This window comes from Gavialis gangeticus, unplaced genomic scaffold (genome assembly GCF_001723915.1).
Source record: "Gavialis gangeticus isolate Ggan-Ray unplaced genomic scaffold, GavGan_comp1, whole genome shotgun sequence".
Lineage (NCBI taxonomy): Eukaryota > Metazoa > Chordata > Crocodylia > Gavialidae > Gavialis > Gavialis gangeticus.
In genome coordinates this window covers 67387327-67398292 of record NW_017728992.1, presented here as the reverse complement: position 1 = coordinate 67398292, position 10966 = coordinate 67387327, and the positions used below count along the sequence as shown (strand labels likewise).

At 41.6% G+C, this 10966-nt stretch overlaps 1 protein-coding gene across 2 annotated transcripts in view; it reads right to left on the bottom strand.

The window, feature by feature from the left end:
* Nucleotides 1-10966, bottom strand: part of TXNL4A (thioredoxin like 4A) — a 20968-nt gene that overhangs the window by 2920 nt on the left and 7082 nt on the right. Inside the window, exons 2-3 of one of the 2 annotated variants that reach the window (XM_019523987.1) lie at nt 9520-9599; nt 316-419 (exon numbers count right to left, since the gene is read on the bottom strand). In XM_019523987.1, the coding sequence (XP_019379532.1) occupies nt 316-359 (44 nt within the window). In that variant the 5' untranslated portion in view covers nt 360-419; nt 9520-9599. The remainder of the gene's footprint in view (nt 1-315; nt 420-9519; nt 9600-10966) is intronic. The other variant, XM_019523981.1, reaches the window with a different exon arrangement.

The window sequence follows — 10966 nt, the reverse complement described above, 5'->3', positions numbered from 1 at the left end:
CCCCCCCCCCCGTACCTCCCACATCCCTTCCCTCACAACAGACTTACCAGCTGGACGCAGCCATATTGGAAATCAGATCAATATTGCCAGATAGCCTATTTTTTAAGGAGGCATATCTGTATCGGCCCCCAAAATCTTGAGTTGTTATTATTATGCACCCCTAGTTGTTATTTTTACATAAAACATTTCCCCATAATAAATTGTTAAATATTTTAATATACTTATCAGCATACAAAAGACAAAAATGCATTGCCTTAGTTATAATACAAAACCCAGAATTACCCAATTAAGTTATATTGTAGAAATAAGACATACCTAAAGAAAAACATGACTGTACAGGGATCATACAACTCATACATCTTGTTGAAATCTGGTACTTCTGTAATGTCCACAAGATAAATAACAGCAAAGTTTTTTACCTGGACAAGAAAAAAAAAACAAAATACCAATATATGAACAAATAAATACTGCTAGCAAGTTGTTGTTTTTTTTAAATGGTGATAGATTTTATATAAATGTTTACATTATTGCAATATTAATTGTGCCCAGTGTTCATTGGTAAATTAGTTTGATCTCTTTTTTCTTGTTGCCTTTGCCAATTACTTAACAGATTAGAAAATACACACTATACTAATATTAAAGAAAGGTGGAATTCACAGCCAGCACCAACAGAAAAAGGGCTTACTAAAACTGTTATGTACGCACCCCATGATACCCACCTCTCCACTGCATACCTCATTTAATAAATATAAATATTTAAGGAGTGTGGTAGCAATTGCTGTGATTAAACACATCAACCTTAACTCCATATTTTCAGTGGTAAGTTCCAGAAGCTTTCACAGAAGCTGAAGTTTTTCTACATTCTCTAATTTAAAAAAAATCTGAGCAAATATGCATCAGCTCTTACTGAGCAGGACAGTAGGAAAATATTAGCCTCATTAAAAACTGAAGCTTTTTTTGACCAATGGAAGTGGTAGAATCTGACATGGAAATAATTCTTACTGAATGCATCTACATATGCAATTCATGAGATGCAATAAGCTCTGGAGCAGTTCAAGCCACTGCTCCCAGGAGCACAGCCTACATGTGTGCCTGGGACGGCAGCAATTTTAGCTGGGGCAGAGCAGGCCCCCAGCTGGCTGGGCTGACTGGATGCAACGTACACCCTGCAGTCAGTATCTACAGGTGCATTTCAGCACAGTAAAGTACTCTGCTGTAAGATAGTACTGTCTCCAAAAGTACTATCCTACAGCGGAATTAAGTAGTTTACTGTGCCCCAAAACAGATTAATGTGTAGACCATGACGCTTTACTGTGGAGCTAATTAGTCCGTGTACATGTAGATTATACCCCCCCAAGAAGTGATTTTACAAGTGCCACTGAAAACAGATTTTTATCTGTCTGAGTTACGACCGAGAAAAAGCCACACATTCTACATGTACATAATATTTAAATTTTTTTAAGTTAAGTTTGTGGGTAACTTCACTCCAGTAAGAAAACTATTGCCAACTGAAAAGTAAGCAAAGTATACAAACTGATATATTTGAGAGATTAAGTCACTGGAGACATATTTAACAATGATAATATATGTGTATACATCTGTATCTAAATTACAGCCAATTTTGAGAATGGTGTTTGATCCTTTGTTTACATGGTACTGTAATCTAGAAGAATGAGAGAAGAGTCAGGATTGGGATAACATTTTTTTGATTCCTTTGGATCAGACTGAAAATTTCTCTCTCCAGATAATGGAATCTATAAGAATATCTCCCCAGGCTTAAATATTTTTCACAGTATTTGTGATTTTTCAGACAACCCCCAACTGGAAATAGTATGTGATTAAACTAGAAATTACATTAAAAATGTTTAAAAACTAATCAAAATATAAATTCCACAGAAAAATTCATCTGCTATACTCTGAAAGTACACATTTTTTTAAAAGTCTGCGTAAACAGGTGCTGTAATCAGGAAAGTACTGTGAGTTTTAAATTTGTTTCCAGATTCTAGAACTATTTGGTATATATTATGAACCAAAATAAAAATTAAAGCTTAGGAGTTTCAAATCATTTTCTGTTCATGAACTTCTGTACACAAAACCAAAAGTTTGTTAGCACAGTTCACTTCTGACATATGATCATGTTTGTATTTTACTGAGCCAAAGTTGTTTGCAATTATTTTATACAATTTATCACCTTAAATGCCACTGCAAATATAACAAGTACTAATACTCTAACAGTGCACATTGCATTACAGTTCAGGTGCAATTTTCTTTTGGGAAATTCTTTACAATGCACATTTACATGAAAATACAATTTCTACAACCCACCAAAAGTAATCCTTGGATAAATTAATAGTGCCTGCTTTAACAGGTGGTTACTGCGAGGTGCACACAGGGCACGGGTAGATTTCACCACTACATCGCCATAGCAGCGCATTATAACTGCAGAGCATGCTACTATGGCAACACAGCTGGCAATCACTTGTACACCTGTATAATCGCTACATTGCTGTGGGTGTGCCATATGGCAATGTTGGCCTACAGTGATGTAGCAATGCGCTACATGTAGGTATGCCCGAAGTGTCTGTATTTCCTGAACCACACAAGTATGCCATTTAAAAAGATTTATTTTAACACAAGAACTTAAAGCAATAAAAAATACCTTCTATCAAACTGATATATTGTTGCTTATCCAGCGTGTAGTCATGAGCTGGTCTCCTTTCCTGAAGTTTCAGATAACTCTTCTTTGTTTTATGAAGCCAACAACTTTTACTGAATAGTAAACAGGAATGCACCAATAGAGATTTTCTGAGCTGATACTGATGGCCGATTTTTAAGAAGCCATATCAGCTGATACCAATCTGATCACCAACATGCAGCTGGGCAGCTTGGAGACCAGTGTTGGGCTGGTAAGTCTGGTGTGAGGGAAGGGGTAAATTGAGGCCCCCTCAGTGAGGGAGGGAGTGGGGCGGGGGCAGGTGCCGCTCAGTTGGGGCAGGGTGGGATGTGGGATGGAGCCGCAAGCAGCTCATCTGGGTGGCTCGAGGGAGGGAGGGTGCGGCTTCCATCCTGCACACACCCTTGGAGGGCACCCTTGGGGGGAGGAAGTGTGCCTTTGGATCTGTGGGGTGAGGGTGAGCAGCCTCTTTGGGCTGGGGCTGTGCCAGGCTCTTCCCGGTAAGGGGCTAGGCGAGAGCAGGGCTATGGGGGAGGCTGCAGCCACCCCAAAATTCACTGTAGCTCCCCCAATGCCCCCTCCCAGCACTGCCACCACACACCCCTGGTGGAGTGCAGCCTGACCCAGCCAAGCCCTCTGCTGGAAAAAGCCCAGTACAGCCGCCAGCCCCAGCCTGCAACTGCGGCCCGCCCTGCCCCGCATGGATCCAGGGGCACATGGCTCCCATGCCCTCTTGGGGTGCATGCAGCAGCAGGAGTCATTCCCCCCATCCCATGCCCACACTGCCCCAGCTGAGCAGCGCCTGCCCTAGCCCCACTCCCTCCCTCATCACAGGGGCCTCCATTTGCACTCCCCATGCCCATTTCTTCCACCCACCCTTTCCCCCACACCAGACTTACCAGCCCAACGCTGCTCTCCAAGCCAGTGGACTGAGCTCCTGGTCCCATGCATGCTGCAGCTGTGCACACGCATGGGGCGTTTATTGGCCGCATCAGGCAAAAAAAAGCCGATTTCCAAAGCTTTCAATTTTCCCTATATCAGTGCACCTCTAATAGTAAATAATAAATACCCATTTTTTTAAAAAGATGAACTTATTCTGAACATCACAGCAAAGCATTTATGGATTTTACCACCATAATCCAGAAACCTCATGAACATTAATTTAATTTACCCTACTAACATCTCACTTATTAGACAAGAAGCACAGGATGATAAAGTGCTGTGATTTTCTACCAGGATACCACAGTACCCTGAGGTGATCCTTTCAAGTGCATTGCAAGGTGCCACACTATGGTAGCACTGTTAGGTGTGCACAAAATAAAACCCAGGGATTTCAGCTACGAATCCTTAGCATTAAAAGCATTTTGACCTATTGCGGTCTTTCTGAGTTCTTTGCAACAGAAGAATTGTTCCATTATTATTCTGCAGTCAGACAGGTTGAAAACTAGGAGCTGGCATTCTTCAAGCAGTACCTCGAGTCTACATGTGTCAGAGGGGTTTTATTTTTTTCACCTTCCTCAGAAGTATTGGGGGTTGGCTGCAGCCGGGGCTGGGGATTTTGACTGGTGTGTACCAGAACTCCTGCTGGGACTTAAACATTGAGATCCCTGGCTATAGGGTCTTGCTTCTTTCTCAGCTTAGGGTCAGACTTGGGATCATGAAGGAATTTTACACTGTAGTCAGATTGGTAGGGACTGTGGGGGTTTTTGCCTTCCTCTGTTGGGGTTGGGGGTAATTGCCCTCTTCCTTGGATCTCTTAAGTCTATTTAACAACCCTCATAGCAGCAGGAAATTATCCATCATTATTACCCTGCTTTACCCATGTCAGATTAGGGTGTTATTTTGTGTTGCTGCATCAGGGTCAACTGTAGTTTTACTAATAGGTACACAATGCGTTTGTATAGGATGGTTTGTATAGGGATGCTCCTGCCTCTGGCCAGGGTTAGACTAGGTGACCTCTGGAGGTCCCTTGCAGCTCCATTTCTACAATACTAAAAAGGCTGAGAACCACTGATATAATGACATGCCTAAAGTTTGAGGCAGACAGAAACAGAACTCAGACCCCAAGTCTCAGTCCAGTGTTTTAACCATGAAACTACCTTTCTTTGCCTCTTGTTTTCTCCATGCCCTCTACTTCAAACCTGGCAATATTTTTTTAAGCAGACTCTGGAATGAGAAATTAATGCTTTACAGCACCTGACCAAAAGAATCAGAGCTATGTTAGTTGTAAACTTGTAGGGACAGGGACTAACATTTTGTAATATACACTGTACAAACAGAACAATCACATCCTTCTAAGTAGGACAGTATTACTCTTGTACTACACAAAACTGGTCCTCTAACATTTCAAGATAGTGCCTGCTAAATCAAACCATAAGAGCAAGAAATTAGCTACCAACCATAAACATATAGACAGGAATCAATTAATCAAGTTCCAGTGAGATTCTTTAGTTTACATCAAATCTTTTTTGCTGGTACTATATCAAATCCAATTTTAAAACATTTATTTTTGAAGAATATACAAAAACAAAATGAGATACTTAGATAGCTAAAACTATTCAATGAAGATATCTATAGACATGAATGAAAATCTTAGTACCAATATTCAAGTGTAGTGCGGCCTAAGTAAAAATTCTTGCAGTAGTTTCATTTAATCACTGGAACTTCTGAGAAAGTATTTCCTTGTAGACCACAGGGACTAATGTATAGTGTTCCATAATCTGGAAATAAAAACACTACCGATGAGATTTGTAGCATGTCATTTGTCCAAAGAGCTTTTATACCTCCACCTAACTTTCAACTGAATTCTGATTTTAGTGAGTTGACTAAAACTGTTAGTTTGTAAACTGACACTGCACATTATACAAATACTGAACTCAAAACTATTAATTCCTAATTGTAGGAATTTCATGGAAACAGTGAATTAAAGTGATACTGGAATATGTATACAGAGATCTATAGAGTACGCAAAGAAACATTCTTATCTGGGTATTCTGAATAATGCATTTATCTGAATAATAACCATGAAGAACTTCAATAGACCCCCTGGAAGAATGTATCTGTACCTTTATTTTCCTTTCCAAAAAAAGTCTGAGAGGCTATGCAAATCCTAAGGTAAAACAACAATTCTTTTCAATATATAATCCTGCCCTCCCAAACATTAACAGCTCAATGAAGTTAAGCAAAAGAAATAAAAAGAGAAAAGTTGGATATTTTCTCTATTTAACTGGGTCACTTTAGCTCCTGTTGAATGTGTTAAGAAGGCTTATAATTCTTATTGCATTTATCAATCCCTTTCCCAAAAAATTGTATTATACCTCATGTATAATTTATGTAGCAATACAAGAACAAGTAAAACTAATTATCCAATTTCTAAATTAATTCAAATGTTGCTAGTGGAAACAGGCCTGTACTTTTTTGTTGGGATCCCAAATACATTACAAAATTAAGTTTCTGAATTAAGCTTGAACTACACAGTGTAAGTGTGGTTTAAGCTGTTCCACATGTTCTGGGACCCGTGCTGTGAGCCGTGTGGATACTGGAGCGCACAGAGCGGGCACTGCGTGTAGCACAGTTCAGCTAGAGCAGCAGCCATGCTGCATTTAATGGTCACCCCAGCTGGACTGCACTGCATGTGACAAGCACCCCAGCAGTTTCAGGACTGTGCTGCATCTGGAACCTGCTCCAGCCAGCTGAAGACCTGTGCTGCATGCAGTGCCTGTGAATGCCATATAAAGCACAGGTCCTGGACTAGCTGGAGTGGGTGCTGTGTGCAACATACATCCCAGGGCAGGTGCTATGCATGGTACAGTCTGGCCACAGCGGCCACCATTTGCAGCATGGCTGCCAACTCGCCCAGACCGTGCCATATGCAGTGCCCATTTCAACCATTCTGAGATCTGTGCCACACAGCACAGGTCCCAGATGGACTGGAAATGATTATTAAATCAAGTAAGTGGAGTGAGAGGCAGGGGAAAAGAAAGGGGATGGTGAGGGCATCTGTCAGCTGGATCCGGCCTGTGGACCAGTCCTGTGCCATGGGCATGTGTCGTCCCCACATAGGTCTGATCAGACCTAGGGGCAGGACCAGGGGCCAGATGGTGGGACTCTGTAGGCTATATGTTTAACACCCCTGCCATAAAGCACAGAAGGGCTCCAGGAACAGAATCCAGAACTACAGACTCCTACCTTCCTATTACATGCAACCTCTGAATATACCACAACAGTAGTTCTCCAAGGCAGATAGAGTGGTGGGGTAATCTACTGAGCTCAACAACATCTCTTATGTTCCCACAGGACAGCATAGTGCTGAGATACTATATGGTTCTCCATGTGTTACCATCCAAACAGGAAACAGTATAACTACCTTAGTATAATGCCACAGACTGGCTAAGTCACTCAGAGCCAAAAAATTGTGGATCTGTGACAACAACTGCTTGTTAAAACATTAACTTCTATCACAGGAAGCTTCCTGGGACAAATGTTAAGTGTGGACAGGTATTTGGTTGCAGCACCTCCAATCAGCTCTTATCATTGTAGGGGACACCCAGGCAGCCCTCTCACCCTTGTTGCCCTATGGCAAGGGTGATAGGGCTCTGTTCAAATAGTGCCAGCAGCGGTTGATGACGGGGGTAGGGACAGGGAGGGGGTGATGACCAATCAGCCTGTGCCATCACAGAAAGCTCACCTGGCAGCAGCCAATTAAAGCACTAAAGCCCATTAAAGGACCAGGAGCTTTAAAGGGCTCATGGGGCAGCCCAAAACCAGCTCCAGCCAGCTCTCAGGCTGTCCAGGAGCTGGGAACTTTAAGGGGCTTGCAAACCTGTCAGGTGACCTGGGCAGGGGGAATTATAGAGCAGCCTCTATTGCCCCCTGGCTAGAGAGCATACCTTTGTGTAGTTGGGGGTAGTACATATGTGGTCACCAATATATTGCTTTTTGTTGTTTTTTGTTTTGTTTTGCTACAAACAGGCCCAAATATATATATTGCTTCCAACTTGGGAGGTAACATGCACGTAGCTAACTCAGGTAACTCCATACAATACCTTGCACCAACTTAAGGCTACAGTAAGGCAGCTACAGTACATTATTTCCAGTTCTGGCTCTTTAAATTGCTTTGTGCTATCAAGCGGTACCTATATACGAGCAGCGAAGCTGTCCCAATGTGCACCGGAGCAGGCTCGACTAATTGAGTCTGCTGGAGCACCGCAGTTACTGTGCTCCAGCAGACTCCAGCATCTCACATATCAGCATCCCTTAACTTAAAAATGGCAGTGGGGGTGCTTTAAAGTGGGGATGCTGGTACCTGAGATGCTCTGGGTGCTTTAATTAGAGTGGCTCTTGGAGCCGCTTGAATTAAAGCACTCCCCTTTCCCCCCAGAGCACATGTACAAACGCCTAGGATGGGCCACAGTTCAAATAGGCTGAGAACCACTGTGTTATGAAAAGTACAACCAAGGAGGAAAACAGGAAACTAAACCTGCTGTAGTGGTAGACCAGGTTAAGGAATCCTCATCCAAGTTAAGGAATCTAATGGATTTTCATTTTCTGGGCTGAAAGAGGCTGCAAACAATCCAGGAACAGCACTGCGTGAAACTGTCTAGCAACCTCCCCTGATTAAAGTCCCATCTATATTTGTCTAAAACTCTTCTATAGCTGAAGTTGCTTTAAGACAGCTGAAAGATGTATATGAATATTGCAAGCTACAATAGGTTACAAAAAAAAGCTTGAAACTGGGATCTACTGTAGGATACAGTTGTAAGAAGTGCATGGCATATTGTCCATGCTGGCCAACTAAACTGTTTTAAAAGTTTTAAGTTAGATTTTAATACAAACATGGTTAAGATATAAGTTGGACTGCACTTAACAGAATTTCTAACTTTCTTTGGCTTATCAAAGCCTAAGAAATAGCGAAAGAACAGGACAGTTAGAGGGTTGGGTTAATTTAAAGGGAAATTTTGGGAGGTTCTAAAAGATGAAGAGGGCGTACTAACAGAAAGCATAGGAGAAAATGAGAAGGAGACAAAAGTTTTATAGTACAGCAACATGCTTTGGATTACCTCAAACTTCAAATATTAAGAGATTTATAAGCATTAGACTGATGCGATTAACAATTTATATGTCTTTTTTGGCTGAATACCAACAGTATTGATTGCACTTCATTTATCAAATCTCTTTCCCCCTCTTACATTAACTCTTGCTGTAGTTTTTGCCTCTGAGTAACAAACAAATGGCCACTGCTTGAGTAGTTCTCATTACTAATCTTACTTTTAACCATTGTTGCATAACATAAACCATAGGACTGGATCTAAAACTGTTCTATTTATTTGTATAAAATTAGAAAAGTTCCATGCTTTTGGGGCTCACAAAAATTGAAGGCCCCTCTTAAAACAGCCCTTTGAAAAGCATTTCAGATATCCTCAAGATATTTTAAGACTATTTTACTTTTTTTTTTTTTGCTTTGACAAGCTTCTGCTTAAAAGTGGATCTCAGTATACAACATATGTATTGTGAGATTTTCAAAAGGAAACGAGTCATCAGCATACACAGCACCAAACTGAATGCTTACTTCAATTGCTAGTAACAGACTTCTACTTTGTATTTTAGAACTTTGCTATATGGTGCCCAAGACATTCAGATTAATAATGTTAAACTCTGTTCTGATTACAGAGTACCCCAAAACATTACTACTTCCTAAAACATGCTGCACATTTAAAAAAAAGCTGCACCTGGATATTAAGTGTAATACAGCTACATTCTCTCCAAATGTAGCATGCAACTACAGCACATTAACATTTTGAATTATATTCTAGTAAAGCACCTGTGCAATTGGAACTTTTACTCACTCTTTACAACAGCTGCGAGATCCAAACATGGCTCGTAAGCAAGAGGATGAGGAAGGATCCCCCCCTTTAATCTGCCATTTCTGCAGGGGGAGATTTTTAAATAAAAAGTTACAATGCTCTTTTCCCCTCCACAATCAAATGTAAATGCCAGTATGCCTTCCAAACTGCAAAGAGTCCTGCCAAAGATAGATACTAACACTAATCCCACAGTTTTCAAGAGAAGCATACGACGCATATACAATACCAGGAAGCTGTTAAAAAAATCCCTAAACTAAACTCTATTATGTCTCAACACTTGGAACAGGTACAGTAGCCTTACCAGAGTGCCCCTAAGAACACTGTGCAATGACTACTACAGAAACATCTTCACATATGGTTATACTGGAAAAAAAAGGCACAATAATTTCTGAAAATAATTATTGACTGCCATCTGACACAAATTTAGATAATATTCCTTTTTGTTCTGGTTCTTTTCATCTGTGTTTTATTTGAGTTTGCTGACAGTTCTGCTTACTTGTACCACTATGCAGCAGCACAGGACATGTTAAGAGAGGCTGTACAGTTAATCACCTATTTACATAAACAATGCTTAATTTCTTTTCAGTATCTAAACTGCTTAACAGGAGACTTACTTGTGCTCATAGGGTGTTGTTTTTCCATTTGGAAAAGCTTCACAGATTGGCACAACATGCACAGATTTCAGTAAGTTTTACAAAGTCTGAATACAGTCCATTAGTGAATACTTAGTGAAGCACAGTCTACTCCTGGGCTTTTAAGTTGCTGGAAGTGTTTATTTAAAGGCATGCCAAAGCGTGTCAATATTTTAAACTACTCCAATTAAAAAGTTGCTAGTGTATTAATGTTACATTCTCTCACTTAAAAGGAATAATGAACTTATCTATAATGTTATTACTAGTTAGGTTACACACATGCTTGTTTCCCTTTGCAGATTAAGCTATTAAATCCAGGGGTGCACTAATAGAGACTTTTTGGGCTGATACCAATGGCCTACTTTTCATGAGCCATATTGGACAATACGGATCTGACTGCTGACACGCAGCCAGGCAGCTTGGAGAGTAGCGTCCGGCTGGTAAGCCTGTTATGGGGGGCACGAAAGGTGGTAAGGGAGTGGGGCTGGGGCAGGCACTGCACAGCAGGGGTTGGGCGCGGGATGGAGCCATGAGCTGCTCGTCTGGGAAGCACATGGAGGGCAGCTCCTGCCAGTGCACACATGGGGGGAGGGTGGAGGGGAGGAGGGCGTATGCCCCTGGATCTGTGCACAGGACACGGGTGGGCGGCTGTTGCAGCCGGGGGGTTGGGCTAAGCTGTGTTTGGTGAGGTCTGCAGCGGTGATTGGAGGGGAGCTATGGGGGGGAGAAGGAGATGGAGCCACCCCAAAATTTGCCATAGACCCGATCCCAACACTGCCACTGTCCACCCTGAATGC